The sequence below is a fragment of the Pseudophryne corroboree genome, chromosome 9 (assembly GCF_028390025.1).
Source record: "Pseudophryne corroboree isolate aPseCor3 chromosome 9, aPseCor3.hap2, whole genome shotgun sequence".
In the NCBI taxonomy this organism is placed as follows: Eukaryota; Metazoa; Chordata; class Amphibia; order Anura; family Myobatrachidae; genus Pseudophryne; species Pseudophryne corroboree.
Genome location: NC_086452.1, coordinates 20,484,779 through 20,504,503, shown reverse-complemented (window position 1 = coordinate 20,504,503; position 19,725 = coordinate 20,484,779). Strand labels below are relative to the sequence as shown.

At 51.1% G+C, this 19,725-nt stretch overlaps 1 protein-coding gene across 4 annotated transcripts in view; it reads right to left on the bottom strand.

The window, feature by feature from the left end:
• The window catches only part of ZZZ3 (zinc finger ZZ-type containing 3), a 130,077-nt gene that overhangs the window by 61,636 nt on the left and 48,716 nt on the right, over positions 1 to 19,725 (bottom strand). For all 4 annotated transcript variants that reach the window (XM_063939040.1, XM_063939042.1, XM_063939043.1 and 1 more), the window contains exon 2: positions 16,539 to 18,052. In XM_063939040.1, the coding sequence (XP_063795110.1) occupies positions 16,539 to 18,001 (1,463 nt within the window). In that variant the 5' untranslated portion in view covers positions 18,002 to 18,052. The remainder of the gene's footprint in view (positions 1 to 16,538; positions 18,053 to 19,725) is intronic.

Here is a 19,725-nt window from a genome sequence, read left to right as displayed (position 1 = left end):
TTGGGTTAGTGGCAGGTCTATCACACCCAGTCCACAGCTGATTGGGCGAGAAACGCCCTCCCACACAGGTTACATCCAATGTGAGGCTCTGCCCTTTGCCTGCTGTGTTTTCACAGAGCAGGATTAGCAATGGGACTGATGGAGCTGCAGCTCCAGCCCCACACCCCAAAATAGTCCCCCTGCATCTGCAGCAACACCCCCTCCCAGCAATGTACACATAAACATTGATACACATGCGAAAGGGGGGCGTGGCCACGGGTACAGCAGCGTGGCCACGCCCCTTTTCCTATACTTTCAATGGAAGCTTGGAGAGTCAAAAAACGGAACAGACCATAAAAAAAAAGGTCCTGTACCTGCCAGAAAGGTGCAGCTGGAGGGTATGCCACTGCAGCAAGTCTCTGCGCTGTAGATAGGGGGGGGAACAATCCTTTTACTGCAGCGTCCTATGGGGGTCATTCCAAGTTGATCGCTAGCTGCATTCGTTCACTGTGCAGCGATCAGGCAAAAACTCGGCACTTCTGCGCATGCGTATGCAGCGCAATGCGCACGTGCGGCGTACTATTACAACGAACGATGTAGTTTTACACAGGTCTAGCGATGCTTTTCAGTCGCACAGGCAGCCGCAGAGTGATTGACAGGAAGAGGGCGTTTCTGGGTGTCAACTGACCATTTTCAGGGAGTGTTCAGAAAAACACAGGCGTGGCTGGGCGAACGCAGGGCGTGTTCATGATGTCAAATCAGGAACTAAATGGTCTGAAGTGATCGCAAGCGCAGAGTAGGTCTGAAGCTACTCTGAAACTGCACAAAATATTTTTGTACCCGCTCTCCGATCCTTTCGTTCGCACTTCTGCTAAGCTAAAATACACTCCCAGTGGGCAGCGGCATAGCGTTTGCACGGCTGCTAAAAACTGCTAGCGAGCAATCAACTCGGAATGACCACCAATGTCTTGCTGCCAGTCCACCTGCCGCATCCGGCATCAACAGTCCCCACTCCCTAGCCGCCCGCAGGTGGAACAAAAGCTGCTGCGGCCACCGGCATAGATGTGTATGAAAGCGGCGCAGCGGAAGGCTTTCATAGCCCTCCCTGCGCCGCATACTCTCTGAGCCCCGGAGCCTCCTCTGCGTGTGATGTCACAGAAGTGCCTCCCCACCACAGCCGCACCCAGATCCCTGACTCCGCAACACAGCACCTGGGCTGCCGGCCTGGAAGCCCCAAGATGGTTAATGTAGCGGATAGAGAGGGTGATATCATGGAGGGTAATGTATGGACGCTGAATCAATGAAAAAGGTGACAGTGCTGTGCAGTGCAGTGGGTGTGCAGTCTGGGCCGGTGCTAGGGTGTTCAGCGCCCCCCTGCAAACTATAAATTTGCACCCTCGCATACTTTACAAACGCACAGCGCACATAATGACCCCTGTAGTAGAGACACTTACACATGTAATGCCCCCTGTACCAGAGACGCTTACACATGTAATGCCCCCTGTACCAGAGACACTTACACACATTATGCAGCAGTCACACATACACACACACACAACAGACACATATATGTACATATATGTACAAACACACATACATACTGTACATACATTACACACATACACATTCACACATATATACAGTATACACAGACACTGTATATACACACACACACTCACTCTCTTTCCAGACACTTACCTAATGAAGTCTGGCTGGCCGAAGCTGTAGCAGCTCATCCTCCTGCTGCAGCATGGTCCCGTGTAGCTCCGCCCCTTACTCCCATCTAGCTCCGCCCACTTTGGCTCCCTCCAGGCAACTGAATGTCACACAGGGGAGGGGAGGGGGGAGAGGAGGTTTTGTGCTGACGGCGCCGAGGGGGGAGAGGAGGTTTTGTGCTGCCGGCGCCGAGGGGGAGAGGAGGCTTTGTGCTTCCGGCGCCGCTGCATGTGTGACAGCAGCCGGCAGCGGCAGCAGGGATAGCAGCAGAAGCTCAGCACAGGGATGCAGAGCAGGGAGAACGCCTCTCCTTCCTGGTGCCTCCCTGCACTGCATCCCTTTGCTGAGCGGCTAGCACCGGGCCTGTGTGTAGTGTCACTGACACTGCACAGCACTCTCACCTTTTACATTGATTCAGCCAGTCAGTCAGTTCTGCCAGCCAGTCATTATTGTTAGCACCAGTGTCCCAACGCGCCGCATTACAGGGATGTAGACACACTAAATAAACTACAGCTCCCAGCTGTATTTTATTGCGTACATCTTCTTCCCTGTAATGTGGCGCGTTGGGACACCGGCGCTAACAATAGTGACTGGCTGCTGTGCGAGTCTCCGGGAGAGCCACTGCCAAAGAGAAGACAGCAGCTTAGCTGCTGACAGGAGGAGAAGCAGGATAAGCATTACCCGCCCCTCCCCCACTCGCAGTACCTCCGGGCCTCACCCGCGGCACCCCCACACACCCCCTCCAGCACCCGCGGTAGCTCCGGACCCCCTCCCCCACCGACCCCGTACTTCTCGCCGCACCACCGCATCCGCCCCTCCCCTTCCCGGGGCAACCCCGCAACTGCTCCTCCCCCACCCGCAGCGGCTCCGGACCACCACCCCGCTGCACCCACGCACCCTCCCCCACCTGCGGCACCACTGCAACCGCCCCTCCCGTGGCACCCCAGGATCCCATCCGCCTCTTCCCCGCACCCCCTACTCCCCCACCCAAAGCACCTACTAGGTGATTCATCAGGCCCTGCGTGCGCTGTTCACGCCGTTGCAAGGGGCTTCCACGCCTTAACCATTGCACGCCCTTTGTCCGTGCAATATTTAACCACTCACACAATTATGATTGGATGTAATACTCCATATAATAAAAATATTGCACGCCACAAGGGTGTGCAAGGGTTAAAGGGCCGTAGCCCCTTACGACGGTATGAAGAGCGCCCGTAGGGCGCGATGAATCACCTAGTCAATAGATAATGAAATTGTGGGAGGTGATGTCATGCAGGAGGGAGGGAAGATGATCAGTTCAGTCTTGGACATATTGAGTTTAAGAAAGCGCTGGGACATTCAGGAAGAGGTAGCAGAGAGACAGTTGGAGATACGAGTGAGGAGAGCAGGAGAGAGGTCAGGGGAGTAAAGATAGATTTGAGTATCATCAGCATAGAGATGATATTGGAAATCAAAATAACTAATGAGTTCACCTAACAAGGACGTACAGAGATAGAAAGGACAAAGAACAGAACCTTGGGAGACACCTACAGTTAGTGGAAGTGGGGGGGAGGTGGAGTTATGAGAGGAGACAGAGAATGAACGGTCAGAGAGGTAGGAGGACAGCCAGGAGAGAGTAGTATAACACAGACTAATGGAGTGAAGGATTTGCAGAAGGAGAGGATGGTCCACAGTGTCAAAAGCAGCAGAGAGGTCAAGTAGAATAAGCAGAGAGTAGCGGCCCTTAGATTTGGCTGCATGGAGGTCATTGCAGACTTTTGTAAGGGCAGTTCCAGTGGAGTGGAGAGGACGGAAGACAGACTGGAATGGGTCCAGCAGTGAGTGTGAGGAAAGACAGGCAGTGAGGCGGGTGTAGACAATACGCTCAAAGAGTTTGGAGGCAAAAGGGAGGAGAGAGATGGGTCTGTAGTTGGAGAAGGTGCTTGGATCAAGGGTAAGTTTTTTAAGGAAAGGGGAGAAAAGAGCATGCTTGAAGGCAGAGGGGACAGTGCCTGATGGGAGGGAGAGATTGAGAAGGTGGGAAAGATGGGAACAGGCAGAAGGAGAGATGCGGGTGGTGGGGTGTGGGGGTTAGAGTCAAGTGGGAGGGGGGGGGGAGGGCCATGACTTTCTTACACGATACATGGGAGAAAGAGGTCAGAGTTGGCGAGTGGTATGGGGAGGGGTGGTAAGGGATAGGAGGAGGATGGATGCTGATGGTCTGGGGGGATGTGATGTCCTGACGTATGGAGTCAATTTTGGATGTGAAATAAGTGGCAAAGTCATGAGCAGACTGTAAGGAGGGGAGACGAGGTGGGGGTGGGCAGAGGAGGGAGTTGACAGTGGCAAAGAGGTGACGGGGGTTGGAAGACTGGGAGAAGATGAGAATTTTGAAGTATGACTGAGGGATGAATGTGTATAGAAAACACTCCTGCACCAGTGTAATCATAACCAACGGCCAGGTCCTACAATTCCTGGATAGTATCAATTTAAAAGGAGAGAGGTTCAGAACTTTGGGCGAGAATATCCAGGACCTGATAAATTCTCAGAAATAACCCTGTAGATACCAGCAAAGAAAGAACGTACACTCGGGTCTTCCATTTTCCAGGTAGCTCCTGGTCAATAACATACTGTCGGGCAGATGTACTAAGTAGCAACCAATCACTCCTATCATTTTTAAACACAAACTGACTAACATGGCAGTTAGGAGCGGACTGGCTGGTACTTTCTCTCTCCATGGCTTAGTACATCTCCCCTGTGTCTTACTGATCACTGTTGGCTGTGCCATGGCATGTAGGACTAAGGGGTATATTCAATAAGAGTCGGGTCCATTCCAACATGCAGTTGTCGGAATGGACCCGACAACCCCTATTCAAAAGAGCGGCCAAATCCGACTGTCGGATTTGGCCATTCCCTTTCCTGACCTGCTGCTGCTGTTTGCGTCGCCTGGGGGAGGGAGCTGTCTGCGGAGCCGGGAGGGTGTTATCGGCCTGCCGGGAGGAGGTGTTGACGGGCTGCCTGGAGGAAGGGCGGACGTCCCGCCTGGAGGAGTGGTTGACGGACAGACGGGAGGAGGTGGGGGCGGCACCCCTGAGAGGAGGTAATGGCGGGCTGGCGGGTGGAGTTGAAGGCAGCCACCCGGGGGAGACGGAGCGGACGGCGGGGGAGCAGCGGCTGCAGCAGCGGAGGCTCACGGCTGCGTCCACCCGGCTCCAGCAAGCAGGACCTGTCGGGTTTGGCCCCGCTTCCGACAATGCACACTGATCGGTGGCTGAAAAAACTGGGCCGTACTGAATAGGTCAGAACCCCTTCCGACCTAACACTGTCGGAAGCCGACGTCTTTCTTACAAGACGGCAGCTTCCGACAGTTATTGAATATACCCCTAAGTAACAGTACGTGTTCGCACGGCAATGAAAGGAGATGTACACTCATTTCTACTAATCGGTTTGTAGCCGGCTGGATGGGAAAGGAAAGAACGAAGCTTCTCCCCAACACAAAGGACTGAAGAATAATTTTGCCCAAAACCGAGGATGTTACAACCAGATCCCAAACGTCTTCTTATGCAGGCACATTTTATGAGGCTCTGTGGGACCCTAGTGTTTTGGTGGTCTTTAAAAAAGCAAGTTGAGGTTAGCAAAAACGTAAAAAAGTAATGGGCTTACAAGTAATGACAACTTACAGCTGTGCTGCAGCAATGAGGAAGTGTGCTGTCTGGGCTATGAGACACCACCAGTGGCTGCTGAGGACTGGGAGCTCAGCAATTATCTTTTTTTTTTAATAACTGAATTAGGATAATATCTATTTAGAACATATCCAACAAGAGGTTTTTTATTTTTAAAACTCTGGGGTAGATGTATTAACCCGGAGAAGGCATAAGGAAGTGATAAACCAGTGATATGTGCAAGGTGATAAAGGCACCAGCCAATCATCTCCAATATGTAAATTAACAGGTAGGATCTGATTGGCTGGTGCCTTTATCACCTTGCACATATCATTGGTTTATCACTTCCTTATGCCTTCTCCAGGTTAATATATCTGCCCCATTGATTTAAACAATGACAGATATATTGGACCATCGCAACTTTACAAAACCCCGCCACCTGCTCCTCTCTGCATCCACCGGGTGTGCACAGGGTTGGGGGTGCCACCAAGTTGCCCGATCAGCCGTGACTGGCTGCACCGCAGGCAATGGGGGAAGGAACAAGGAAGCAGGGGTGCCGGGAAGTCCCCCTGAGATTGGCAGCCGCTAGGAGACTATGTTCCAGCAGCTGCCCAGTGGGCGTTACGGACAGGTCGCATTAAATGCAACCATGTCGGGGAAGGCCCAGCCTGGCGTGGTTGCATCTGCAAGTGGCTAAGGACCGATGAATCAAAATGTAAAATCTTTGGTTCATCATGCTTTTTTTTTTTTTACAGTATGTGACTACCACTGTGGAAAGAATGCCGCAGGTATGTTCGGCGATTACAGTATATCGATCTGTACAAGGCACCTACTTTGGTGAATCACAAATTTCGATTAGATTTTGTTAAACAAAATTAGTCTATGCTTTTTTTTAAAAAAATTCCAATTAGTTCTAAGCTTTAATTTCAGAGAACATTGATACATTCAATGAAAAGGTTTAGGCAGGAGAAGGAAGGGTTAGGGTGCAGGGTAGGAAAGGTTAGGGATAGTACCGGGGAGGGTTAGGCGCTTAGAAGGGGGGGGGGGGGGGGGGGTGCAGGGCAGTTTAGGGACCGGAGAGGTAGGGTTAGGCACATAGGGCAGGTTAGGGTTAGGCAGCATGTAAGGAAGGGTTAGGCACCACACGGGAGGGCTAGGTTTAGGCACCCACAAGGGAGGGTTAGGGTAGGAGCCAGAGGAGGGTTAGGGTACTTTAGAGGGGCCTGTCGAGATTCTGATGGCTGGGACACCGCTGTCGGTATCATGACCGCCGACATCCCGTCCATTGGGAAATCATACTGAACTCAGCGCGAGACTTCAGATTACATTCCACAAATATTATGCTCTCCTCTCAGCCTCAATAGTCACCGCAGAAGGAGGAAAATGACGTGCCTGCTCTTCCTGCGCTCAGCAATAACCGTACCACTCTGTTAATAAGACAGTAATGACCTGACAGTATCTGTACAGTTCTGTAAAAGCTCAGCGCTCGCTAAGAACCACTTTACAGAAAAATCCATTTTCTCGGCTTGCAATCAATAGATTTTCAGATGGAGCATTTCTTTATTCTTCACCAAATGTGAATTTTCCATATTGCCTGTGTGAGAGATCCAGGACTATAGCTATTCCCAGCAATACGTGCAAGAGGTTCTGCTTCCCAGCAAAGAGTGAGTTCTGAGTTACAAGGTCAAACGAGCTGGTTAAATAATCTATTTACAAAACAGGGAAGTTCTAGAGAAAACGAGCAGTTTGTAAGCAGATTTATTTCTCCCTACTTTTCTATGTAGAAAAGCCTTATTCTAACGCACGTTTCGATTTCCCAACTAAATTCACATTTATGTCCTTATGTGGCTTAGGCACGAGCCAGGTGGGGCAGGCACGAGCCAGGTGAGACAGGCACGAGCCAGGTGAGGCAGGCACAAGTCAGGTGAGACAGGCACGAGCCAGGTGAGGCAGGCACAAGTCAGGTGAGACAGGCACAAGTCAGGTGAGACAGATACAAAACAGTCAGGTGAGACAGGCACAAGTCAGGTGAGACAGGCTGTATTTTTATTAAATTAACAATAATTTAATAGGCAACACCAGGTTAGTTTTGCTTTTTAAATTATTGCCGCTTTAAAAGAATGGACTAAGTCGCCGGAAAGGTGCCCGTGTCTGCACCTCGCAGAGTAATAGGGGTCCATAGTGTGCATTCTATTTCGTCATGGTATGATGACCAAATAAATATGTACAACAGAATAAATGTGCCCCGGGTGTGCCAGCTCTGTAACCGTTACGTGGCATAATCTCTGCGCTGTACAACAATTTTAAAATGGAAAGTTACTTTTTCAGATTTTTTTTTTTTAAACTGTGTTCGTTTGTCTTTATCAATAGAAAATGAAACAGCACCTATTCACAAACCACGAATGGTTAATGCTCTGGGGAAGCATCAGCATCTAAGTGGAAAGAGTCTTTGCCACGCTGCTGCATACTGAACTGGTCTTACGGTGTTACAAACCTGCAGCGGCCGCGGCGGCCGCGCTTGTCCCTACGGGTGGTCTGGTCTGCCCGGCGCCTCGTTCCCCCTGGCGGTCTCCGGATTCAGTGGCGGGTCGGCGCTGCTCCCCGGCGGCTTCCCGGAAGCAGGGACGCCGCCATCGCAAGTGAGGGCAAGCAGGCGGAGCAGGTCTGACGTCACCTGCCTGCTCCGTCAATCAGGCTGGGGCGGGGAGTTTAAAAGCGGATACCAGGCAGAGATCCGGTGCCTGAGTATCTTCGTTTCTCCTTCGGAAGCTGTGATTCCAGAGCTCCCTCGTCCTGTGCCTCCAAGCATCCTGTGCCTCCAAGCTCGTCCTGTGCTTCCAAGCATCCTGTACCTCCAAGCATCCCGTGCCTCCAAGCACCTCCGTGCCTCCAAGCACCTCCGTGCCTCCAAGCACCTCCGTGCCTCCAAGCACCTCGTGCCTCCAAGCACCTCCGTGCCTCCAAGTACCTCCGTGCCTCCAAGTACCCTCGTGCCTTCAAGCACCTCGTGCCTCCAAGCACCTCCGTGCCTCCAAGTACCTCCGTGCCTCCAAGTACCCTCGTGCCTTCAAGCACCTCCGTGCCTCCAAGCACCTCGTGCCTCCAAGCACCTCCGTGCCTCCAAGCACCTCCGTGCCTCCAAGCACCTCGTGCCTCCAAGCATCTCCGTACCTCCAGGGGCCTCCTAGCACGCCCTGTACTTCCAGCACCTCAGAGCCCCAATACCGCGGAGCCTCCGCCATCACGGTACCTCTAATATCTCAGTACCCCAGCCTTCAGTATTTCTACGAGTCTTGTCTTACAGGAGACCGTCAAGAACTCCTCTGTGCCTCCCGCCTGCCGACGTAGTCCTGCATGAGGAAGTCCTACATCCGGCCATCCCTACTGCGACCCAGTGGCGGTTCCTCTTCCCGGTCATCGGAAGAAGCCCCGAGTCCACAACACTCCCAAACCAGGTCAGTGATAGTATACTCAGGCCTAATGGACTCGGGGATTCGGAACACGGACTCGAGTGCCATCCAGAACCTGGCTTCCCGAGTACAAAGTCAGGAGGCGGCGCAAGGCCAGGTGATGCAGTACCTCCAGCAGTTGTCCGGACGTCTGGATCAGATCCAGGCGTCTCTGGCCTCAGTAATTCCGTCTCCTGCTCCAGTGGTCGCACCAGTTGTCGTTGCCAGTAATGTTCAACCATCGGCTGGTATCACTCCACGTCTTCAGTTGCCTACTCCGTCCCGCTATAATGGGAATCCCAAAAATTGCCGCGGTTTCTTGAACCAATGCGAGGTACATTTCGAGCTACTTGCACACAACTTTCCTACAGACCGGTCCAAGGTAGCATATATCATTTCTTTATTGGAAGGTTCTGCTCTGGATTGGGTGTCTCCACTATGGGAACGGTCCGATCCCATGGTTTCCAACTATACCAACTTCATCTCGTCCTTTCGAAGGATTTTCGACGAACCCGGCAGAATGACCACGGCTTCTTCCGATTTGCTCCATGTTCGGCAAGGCGCCCGTTCCGTGGGCCAGTATGTGGTTCATTTCCAGACCATTGCTTCCGAACTACGCTGGAATAATGACGCCCTGAGAGCTGCCTTCTGGAACGGTCTTTCCGACCGGCTGAAAGATGAGCTGGTTACTAGAGATCTGCCGGATCCATTAGAAGATTTGATTTCTCTGTGCGTCAAGGTGGATCTTCGGATGCAAGAGCGTGGAAGAGAACGTAGCCATTCAGATCGTCCCAGGCTCCGGAATCCTACTCCTAGGCCGGTGGCCTCACCTAGCTCAGATGAGCCCATGCAAATTAACCGCTCCCGACTGTCTCCAGAAGAACGACAGCGTCGTCGTGAGGGTAAACTCTGCCTTTACTGTGGAGCCGCAGATCATTTTCTTAAATCTTGTAAAGTCCGTCCGGGAAACGGGCAGTCCTAGCTTGTTCCGGAGGAGTCAAGCTGGGAGTTGCGACAAAAGCTTCTCCAACTTCGGACTGTTTGCTTCCAGTAACTCTAGTCTCCAACTCAGTCTCCAAGTCTTGTGAAGCCCTATTGGACTCCGGAGCTGCGGGGAACTTCGTTTCTTCCATCTGTGCCCAAAGTTTGGGTTTGAAGTTACGGCCTATCGAGCGGCCAATCTCACTGACGGCTATCAATGGGACTAGAATTGCCAAAGGTCTTATAAGGTGGCGCACGGGGCCAGTTAAGCTGCAGGTCGGGGCTCTACATCAGGAAGATTTGGAACTCTTGGTAATCCCAGAAATGTCCCATGATCTGGTTCTTGGAATACCTTGGCTAAAAAGTCATAATCCCCACATCGACTGGAAGTCGTCACAAATTCTGTCCTGGAGTTCCTTTTGTCACACTAATTGTCTTACTCCTGTCTGTCCGCTCCGTGTCACTTCCAAGACGGATGAAGAGCACATTCCGGAGGCATATCAAGGGTACAAGGACGTGTTTTCGGAACAAGCTGCGGACCTATTACCACCTCACAGGCCTTGGGACTGCTCTATTGACCTTGTCCCAGGGAAGACGCCACCCCGTGGTCGCACATATCCTCTGTCTCTTCCTGAGACCCAAGCCATGTCGGAGTATATTAAGTCCAATCTGCTCAAAGGATTCATTCGCCCCTCTTCCTCCCCTGCTGGTGCAGGCTTCTTTTTTGTGAAGAAAAAAGACGGAGGGTTGAGACCATGCATCGACTACCGCGGCCTAAATGACATTACTATTAAGAATAAGTACCCTTTGCCACTAATCACAGAGTTATTTGATAGGGTTCGTGGGGCCCGCATTTTTTCCAAACTCGACTTGAGAGGAGCTTATAATCTTATACACATCCGAGAGGGGGATGAATGGAAGACTGCCTTTAATACCCGAGATGGGCATTACGAATACTTGGTGATGCCATTTGGTCTTAGTAATGCTCCCGCGGTTTTCCAGGGATTCGTCAATGAAATCTTTCGTGATATGCTGTATCAGAGCGTTGTGGTATATTTGGACGACATATTGATTTTTTCCAAGAATCTTGTCGAACACAGGTTACAAGTCAAAGAAGTACTACACCGTTTACGAGAGAATCATCTCTACGCCAAGCTCTCCAAGTGTACATTTGAAGTAACATCTATTCCGTTCCTCGGTTATGTCATCTCGGGGACGGAGCTTCGCATGGATCCGGAAAAGTTATCTGCCATTCGTGACTGGACTCAACCTCTTTCCCTGAAAGCAATACAAAGATTCCTGGGCTTTGCGAACTACTACAGGAAATTCATTAAGGGTTTCTCCACCATTGTTGCGCCCATTACTGCCCTGACGAGGAAGAGTTCCAATCCTAGTCTGTGGTCCCCGGAAGCCATTTTAGCTTTTTCTCGTTTAAAATTAGCCTTCATGACGGCTCCAGTTCTCAAACAACCAGATTTCGATGAACCCTTCTTCTTAGAAGTTGATGCGTCTTCAGTCGGAGTTGGGGCTGTTCTCTCCCAGTATTCCTCTGATAAGAAACTACATCCGTGTGGCTTCCATTCTCGTAAGTTCTCTCCGGCCGAACGGAACTACACTATTGGAGACCAGGAACTCTTGGCAATCAAGTCTGCCTTGGAAGAATGGAGATATCTTCTGGAAGGGGCTAAACACGTGTTTACTATCTACACAGATCACAAGAATTTGCTGTACATCAAATCCGCACAGTGCTTGAATCCTCGCCAGGCAAGATGGGCACTTTTCTTTTCCCGATTCTCGTTCATTATCAAGTACCGGGCCGGGAGTCTCAATATTAAAGCAGATGCACTTTCTCGTTCACAAGTTTCCTCTGACGAGGATGAACCTCCGGAGCGGGGTTTAATTCTGAATCCAGTTTCTGTCTCTGTTGCTTTAACTACTCCAGCTCCTCCTCCTGGAAGAATGTCCGTACCAGCTAGATTCCGCTCAAGGATACTACTGTGGGTCCATAACTCCAAGTTTTCCGGTCATCCCGGCGCTCAGAAGATGTACAAGTTTCTGCAAAGATCTTACTGGTGGAACACCATGAGGAAGGATGTACAAGATTGCGTTAATTCCTGTCCCCAATGTACACAACACAAATCTCCTCGTTTGCCTCCTGCAGGGTTACTTCGTCCTCTGCCTATCCCTGTGAGACCCTGGACTCACATTTCCATGGACTTCGTCACTGACCTGCCCTGTTCCAAAGGTTTCAACACCGTTTGGGTTATCGTTGACCGTTTTTCGAAGATGGCACACTTTGTGCCCTTGACTGGTCTTCCAACAGCACCGAAACTGGCACTACTGTTTATCCGAGAACATTTTCGTTTGCATGGGTTGCCACAAGAGATTGTTTCTGACCGAGGAGTACAGTTCACCGCCAGGTTTTGGAAAGCCCTTTGTTCGACTCTGCAAATCAAACTTAAGTTTTCGTCTGCTTATCATCCCCAAACAAATGGACAAACGGAACGTGTCAATCAGGATCTAGAGACTTTTCTTCGTCTGTACCTCTCTCCTTCACAGGACAATTGGGTGGAGTTGCTGCCTTGGGCGGAGTTTGCCCACAACCATTTGTTTCATTCTTCCACTGGGGAATCACCATTTTTCGTCAATTACGGGTTCCATCCCCGTGTTCCGGAATTTCCAAGCCTTCCGTTAGTAGAGGTTCCTGCTGTAGTATCCACTCTACGACACTTTGGACAAATTTGGAGGAAGGTTCATGCCAATCTTAAGCAGGTTTCGGCTCGGTACAAGTTCTTCGCAGATAAGAAACGGCGAGCTGCACCTCAATATAAAGTTGGGGACAGGGTATGGCTGTCCACACGGAACCTCCGGCTGAAGGTGCCTACCATGAAATTCGCTCCAAGGTTCATCGGGCCCTACCCTGTGCTAAAAGTCTTAAATCCTGTGGTCTGTAAACTGGGTTTGCCTGCCCATCTTCGAGTACCTAACGCCTTTCATGTTTCTCTACTCCGTCCCCTCGTTCTGAATCGGTTCCACTCAGCACTCCCTAGGTCAACGTCAGTAGTGGCAGAAGCCGGAGCAGAGTTTGAAATCAAAGCTATTCTTGACTCCCGTTATCTTCATAAAAAATTACAGTACTTGGTGGACTGGAAGGGTTACGGTCCTGAGGAAAGAAGTTGGATTGGAGCTACTGAAGTAATGGCTCCTCGTCTGATTCGGATCTTCCACTCCAAACATCCGACTAAGCCCGGGAAGTGTCCAGGGGCCACTCCTGGAGGAGGGGGTACTGTTACAAACCTGCAGCGGCCGCGGCGGCCGCGCTTGTCCCTACGGGTGGTCTGGTCTGCCCGGCGCCTCGTTCCCCCTGGCGGTCTCCGGATTCAGTGGCGGGTCGGCGCTGCTCCCCGGCGGCTTCCCGGAAGCAGGGACGCCGCCATCGCAAGTGAGGGCAAGCAGGCGGAGCAGGTCTGACGTCACCTGCCTGCTCCGTCAATCAGGCTGGGGCGGGGAGTTTAAAAGCGGATACCAGGCAGAGATCCGGTGCCTGAGTATCTTCGTTTCTCCTTCGGAAGCTGTGATTCCAGAGCTCCCTCGTCCTGTGCCTCCAAGCATCCTGTGCCTCCAAGCTCGTCCTGTGCTTCCAAGCATCCTGTACCTCCAAGCATCCCGTACCTCCAAGCATCCCGTGCCTCCAAGCACCTCCGTGCCTCCAAGCACCTCCGTGCCTCCAAGCACCTCCGTGCCTCCAAGCACCTCGTGCCTCCAAGCACCTCCGTGCCTCCAAGTACCTCCGTGCCTCCAAGTACCCTCGTGCCTTCAAGCACCTCGTGCCTCCAAGCACCTCCGTGCCTCCAAGTACCTCCGTGCCTCCAAGTACCCTCGTGCCTTCAAGCACCTCCGTGCCTCCAAGCACCTCGTGCCTCCAAGCACCTCCGTGCCTCCAAGCACCTCCGTGCCTCCAAGCACCTCGTGCCTCCAAGCATCTCCGTACCTCCAGGGGCCTCCTAGCACGCCCTGTACTTCCAGCACCTCAGAGCCCCAATACCGCGGAGCCTCCGCCATCACGGTACCTCTAATATCTCAGTACCCCAGCCTTCAGTATTTCTACGAGTCTTGTCTTACAGGAGACCGTCAAGAACTCCTCTGTGCCTCCCGCCTGCCGACGTAGTCCTGCATGAGGAAGTCCTACATCCGGCCATCCCTACTGCGACCCAGTGGCGGTTCCTCTTCCCGGTCATCGGAAGAAGCCCCGAGTCCACAACACTCCCAAACCAGGTCAGTGATATACGGTACCGGTGGGTATACCCAGCGCCACAAGTGGTAGTAGGGCTTGGTCTATAAAACATGACACAGCGTAGGGGAGGGTCTACCCGTGACTGGCAACATCGGCACTTACCATAGTGCAGAATGGGGCAGATGTATTAAGCCGGGAGAAGTGATAAGTGGAAGGTGATAACGCACTAACCAATCATTAAAGATTTAAAAATGACAATTAGGAGCTGATTGGCTGGTGCGCCTTCCACTTATCACTGCTTTATCACTTCTCCAGGCTTAGTACATCTGCCAGCTAAGAGGAGAGCCCCCGCTTGGTGATAGGAGGGTTTGCCATGTCCTCACTTTTGCGAAGTGACTTTTCTTTTTTGTTTTATTTTGTTTAGCCAAGCTAAGTCTACATCTTTGGGGGGGGCAGATATTTAATTAATTTCATTTTAAAAATACTGTAGTTAGGTGTGAGAGTTAAGTTGGGGGTGTGGCCTGGGGTGGATACAGAAATACTGGGTGGGTGGGGCACATTCATTCGGTACCAAATAAGTCGGCAGCACCCAAAACGGGTCGGTCCCAGCCGTGAAGATCCTGAAGGACAGAATGCGGACAGTGGCACCTTGCCGGATGCCGGTGAGTGTTTTAACCCTAATACTAACCCAACCCTCCTGCAGCCAAACCCTAACCGTGTCCAACCCCCTCCCCCAGCCCTAACCCCAATACCTACCTTCAGCATTCTGACCATTGGGATCTCGACCACCAGGATATTAACTACATGCCCCCCAAAACAAATGCATCCAAGCCATGCAGAATAAGTGGCGAAGTCTTAAAGGGCTGGGAAAGCGCCATATCATTATATATTTCTACATGCTACCTCTTTCTATTAATTTCATCACGGTCTCCTTTCTCCCTTAGCCAGCAGACAATCACTTTTAGATGGATGGAAATGCAATGCAGCATGTCTCAGTAGAAGAGGCGCCTCCTGCATGCAGCACTGTATTTCCGTCTGATCCGGAGGAGAGACATGCAGGAGACGTCTCAGTAGAAGAGGCACCTCCTGCATGCAGCACTGTATTTCCGTCTGATCCGGAGGAGAAACATGCAGGAGACGTCTCAGTAGAAGAGGCACCTCCTGCATGCAGCACTGTATTTCTGTCTGATCCGGAGGAGAGACATGCAGGAGACGTCTCAGTAGAAGAGGCACCTCCTGCATGCAGCACTGTATTTCCGTCTGATCTGAAGGAGAGACATGCAGGAGACGTCTCAGTAGAAGAGGCACCTCCTGCATGCAGCACTGTATTTCTGTCTGATCCGGAGGAGAGACATGCAGGAGACGTCTCAGTAGAAGAGGCACCTCCTGCATGCAGCACTGTATTTCCGTCTGATCCGGAGGAGAGACATGCAGGAGACGTCTCAGTAGAAGAGGCACCTCCTGCATGCAGCACTGTATTTCCGTCTGATCCGGAGGAGAGACATGCAGGAGACGTCTCAGTAGAAGAGGCACCTCCTGCATGCAGCACTGTATTTCTGTATGATCCGGAGGAGAGACATGCAGGAGACGTTTCAGTAGAAGAGGCGTCTCCTGCATGCAGCACTGTATTTCTGTCTGATCCGGAGGAGAGACATGCAGGAGACGTCTCAGTAGAAGAGGCACCTCCTGCATGCAGCACTGTATTTCTGTCTGATCCGGAGGAGAGACGTGCAGGAGACGTCTCAGTAGAAGAGGCGCCTCCTGCATGCAGCACTGTATTTCTGTCTGATCCGGAGGAGAGACGTCTCAGTAGAAGAGGCGCCTCCTGCATGCAGCACTGTATTTCTGTCTGATCCGGAGGAGAGACGTGCAGGAGACGTCTCAGTAGAAGAGGCGCCTCCTCCAACACTGTGACCAATGTCACAAGCTGGAATCCAACATCGCAACAACTACTATAACATTACTCAGCTGACCAATGGAAGGAGGGGTTGCGAGGCCAGGAAGTGTTGCTGCGCCCCCTGCTGGACGTCTATTGCAATGGGCGTCTGATCGGAGCTATTCAATTGTTGCTCCGATCAGACAAAGTGGCTAAACCCGTCTAAAGCGCTTGAGTGAGTGTCCAAAGTCCGGACTTTTAAACACACCTTTTCCGCGCACCTCTTGAGGCTGAAATGTGACAGCCGTGGCTAATAGACGTCTATAGGAGCAACAACTGAATAGCTCCGATATACGCCCATACCTGAAGACAGCCAGCAGGTGGCATGCGCCACAACTGAATCGGCCCCAATGACAAATCAGTAGCATACTACCATTATTAGTAATATGTGGAGGGCAGAACGAATACCTGGTGTATTTAGGTGTGCCCTAGTGCGCCTGTGATCTGGCCTTCGGAAACAAACACATAATCCACTAAGCATCAGACAAGGAAATAAAACCCTCAGCCCAGAAGTGACATCTGCAAATGTCAACATGAAACAAACCTTCGGTTCAAAGCCACTTGAGACAATGAACACACTACTTGGTTACCATGGGTACACATACTCTTTGTTGTGTTTCAGTGCCACGTGATCGGACTCAAAGTAATACACGTCAGGCTCGTCCTCCTCCTCCTCCGCAGGCTGCACGCTGGCACTCTCCTTCGTGGGTGGCGCGGAACACTCCGTGCCAGGGGGTGGACATGTGGGTTTCTCCTGTGAACACTTCACGGTAACACAAGACGTCTCTTTGTCACCGCGGTCCACGTCCTCAGTTTTTACCATGGAACCGTTGACCGCACTGGCAAGCCCTCCACTTTCACTAGAACTCTCCTCCGCCTGCCCGTTCTCCCCGCAGGGAGAGTCACTTTTGAACAAGCTGTCTTTGAAGGAGACAGGCTTCCTTGGAGAGGTTCTTAAAGTATATCTATGTTCTTGAGTATCGGAAAAGCAAGCCTCGAGAGGGGCCACGTTTGCAGTCTCGGGTGAGGGATCCGCCGGTATCGGCTTGTCCTGCTCAGGGCTTGGTACGCAATTTGGAGATGTAGCAGCTTGTTCCTTTGAAACACTATCGCCTACAACATCGAGCTCCTCCTCGGAATCCCGTACAGTGGACAGCGCGTTCGTGCAGGAAAGGCCTGCGGGTTCATTGGTCTTGTTTATGGGATCGGTAGGCAGGCAGTTAGCTAGTTCATGGTCCTGTCTGCCTGCCTGCTCCGTGATGAGTGTGCAAGGCACTTTATGGTCTGAAAGTGCGTTCTTGCTTTTACTTAGTACCGGGCAAGGAGTTAATAAGCTCCCGTTTTCCGATACAATTAATTCCTTGGGGGGGAGGAACGCACTAGAACTATTTTGTTTAATACTTCCATCTGACGGACAGTTATTACATTTTACAGCAGCAGAGGCCTCAACGTTATCAATACCGTTAACTGCCTGATGGTTAAATACGTCTCCATCAGGTACTGTGTTTTTCAAGACGTCCTCGGACTCCGAATCCGTTTTGATTTCCCTTTCGTTACTATCATCCAGTAAAACACATCGATTAGCTCGTTTAGTACGGGGAGTGTCTGTTTCATTGTCAGACTCAGAGTTCCTGCTTTCCAAAGGCTCTTTGTGAAACGCGCCAGACAATTCTTCCTCGGGACTGCTGGGCTCCTCAGAACGCAGGTAGCGCTTGATTTTCTTCAGTACAGGCGACAAAGGTCCCGTAGACTTCTTCTCCCTGTTTTCCACACTGTCCCTCTCGTTACTGTCCTTCTCGGACGTGGACAGTCCTCTCTTTCGTGGGCTCACCCAAGGTTCTCGAGGACCTGCCTGTTTCAATTCGCCGCCCTTTGTGGTGCTTCCCTTTTGGATTGGGGCAGGTTCCGGCCTTTTCTTAGGAGACCTTGATCTTAGCAGCGCCGGCGGAAGGACCTCGTCTGAGTGAGCGATGCTGCGGTTTCTCAGGGTGCGTCCACAGAAGGTTTCGTCCAGTCCGTTCAGCCCCACGGTAGATCTTGTGACACGAGTCGATCGAGAAGAAGCCATGCTATGGATCACCCCAACTGTGAGATCGACATGATCCTCTCATTGGGAAACCTGGAAGAAAAAACACATACAAGAGTTAGACCAGTCTAGCAAATTCCATAAAACTATGTGAAGATCATTTCCTAAAATAAAATACTTTCCCAACAATAACATAAAATAGTTTTCCATGTAAACAACAGTTACAAGCAGAATTTCTCAAACTCTGCCATTACAGTCCAGGTTTTCAGGATATCCATGCTTTAGCACAGGTGACAATGATTCAAGCCTGGATAAACCAGGACTGTAGCGGTGGAATCCGGGAAAGTCTCAGGTACAGTAGTGCATAGATTTAGCTTTGTTGTGTCTGAACATTATACATTTTATATCCTGTAATACGGAATGTTTGCACTATTTCTGACTATCCGCTGGTCACGGTGCTGCAGGCCCTGTGTGCTGCGACTAACACACTATAATACAAATATTACCATTGCTCCATCTAACTTTAGAGAACCTCAAGATGTATGCTAATACCAGAATTACACAATTATTGCGGAAGATTGATGACTACGATGATGCAGGGTCTTCTTCGGAATGCATTTTCCGATCAGCATCCAGCAGATCCAACCCGGATAGAGAACAGGATCCACTGTTGCTTTATACCCCAAAGGGCTGCTTTTCCTGACCAACTAGGTCTAAAACGGATATTTGCAGCGTGTACCCCACTTTATAGCACATCTGATTCGAGAAACGTCTCCGTCCCTATCCAGGACACACCCACCACCCGACAGACCCCACCCCTTTTACATTCATAAATGAGAAGATCGTCGAGTAGTCTACACACAGGCAGCGGTGCTGAAAGAGAAGCTGACAGCACAGGTTAAAGAAGCCCAAAGCTATAACCGTGCGGCGGTAAGTTAACCGCATTCCAGCTTGAGGACAAGACCTACAAAATAAAACAATTCCAAAACAATGCAATCTTACGTTGTGCTGCAGATGCACAATATGTCAGGATATATACTCGTACAGAACCACTCGGGTACAAATTATGCCATCCATTGATTAGTTTAGTTCCGCGTCATACACCTTATGCGTGGTGACTGGAGCCAACGGGCAGAAATTCCCCTTCATACTATCTATCGGACCCAGCTGCAAGGAGGGGATGCAATCAATTTGCCAGCTGTTGGGATCCCGGCGCTCGCCCCGTTACCGGCAATCCGGCGGACGGGATGCCGCTGTCAAGATCTTCACAGTCGGCATCCCGCCCGCTGGTAAATAGAATGTATTCCGCAAGGAGTAATGGAGGAATATATTATACCGGCTTTATCTCCATTCCCCCCCCCCAGTACCCGTGTCTCATAACGCACATAAACACTATGGCTCCTTCATCCACTGCAATGCGTCTTACAGAAACCATTCCTAAGCCCAGGTGTAATAATCCAACGTTTGTGGGCACCAGCGCGCTTCTGGTGAGATAGCTGCTCGATTTAAAGTGACAACACGGTTTAAGGGCAAAACCAAGTTGGTTTGCCTTAATAACTGTTGCCGCTTTAAATCACGGATTGCAATTGCGACTGAACGCACTCTGACTGCGAGGGCCTCTAGCCAAACCCACAATCTCATCTGCGATTATACGACCCCACAGCAAATCTAGTCCACTCCCATGAGGGAGGCCGATCCCGGGATCAGCAGGCTCCTGGCTCAAAAATGGCAGGATTTGAATTGGAGCCTCCAATCCTGGGATTCAC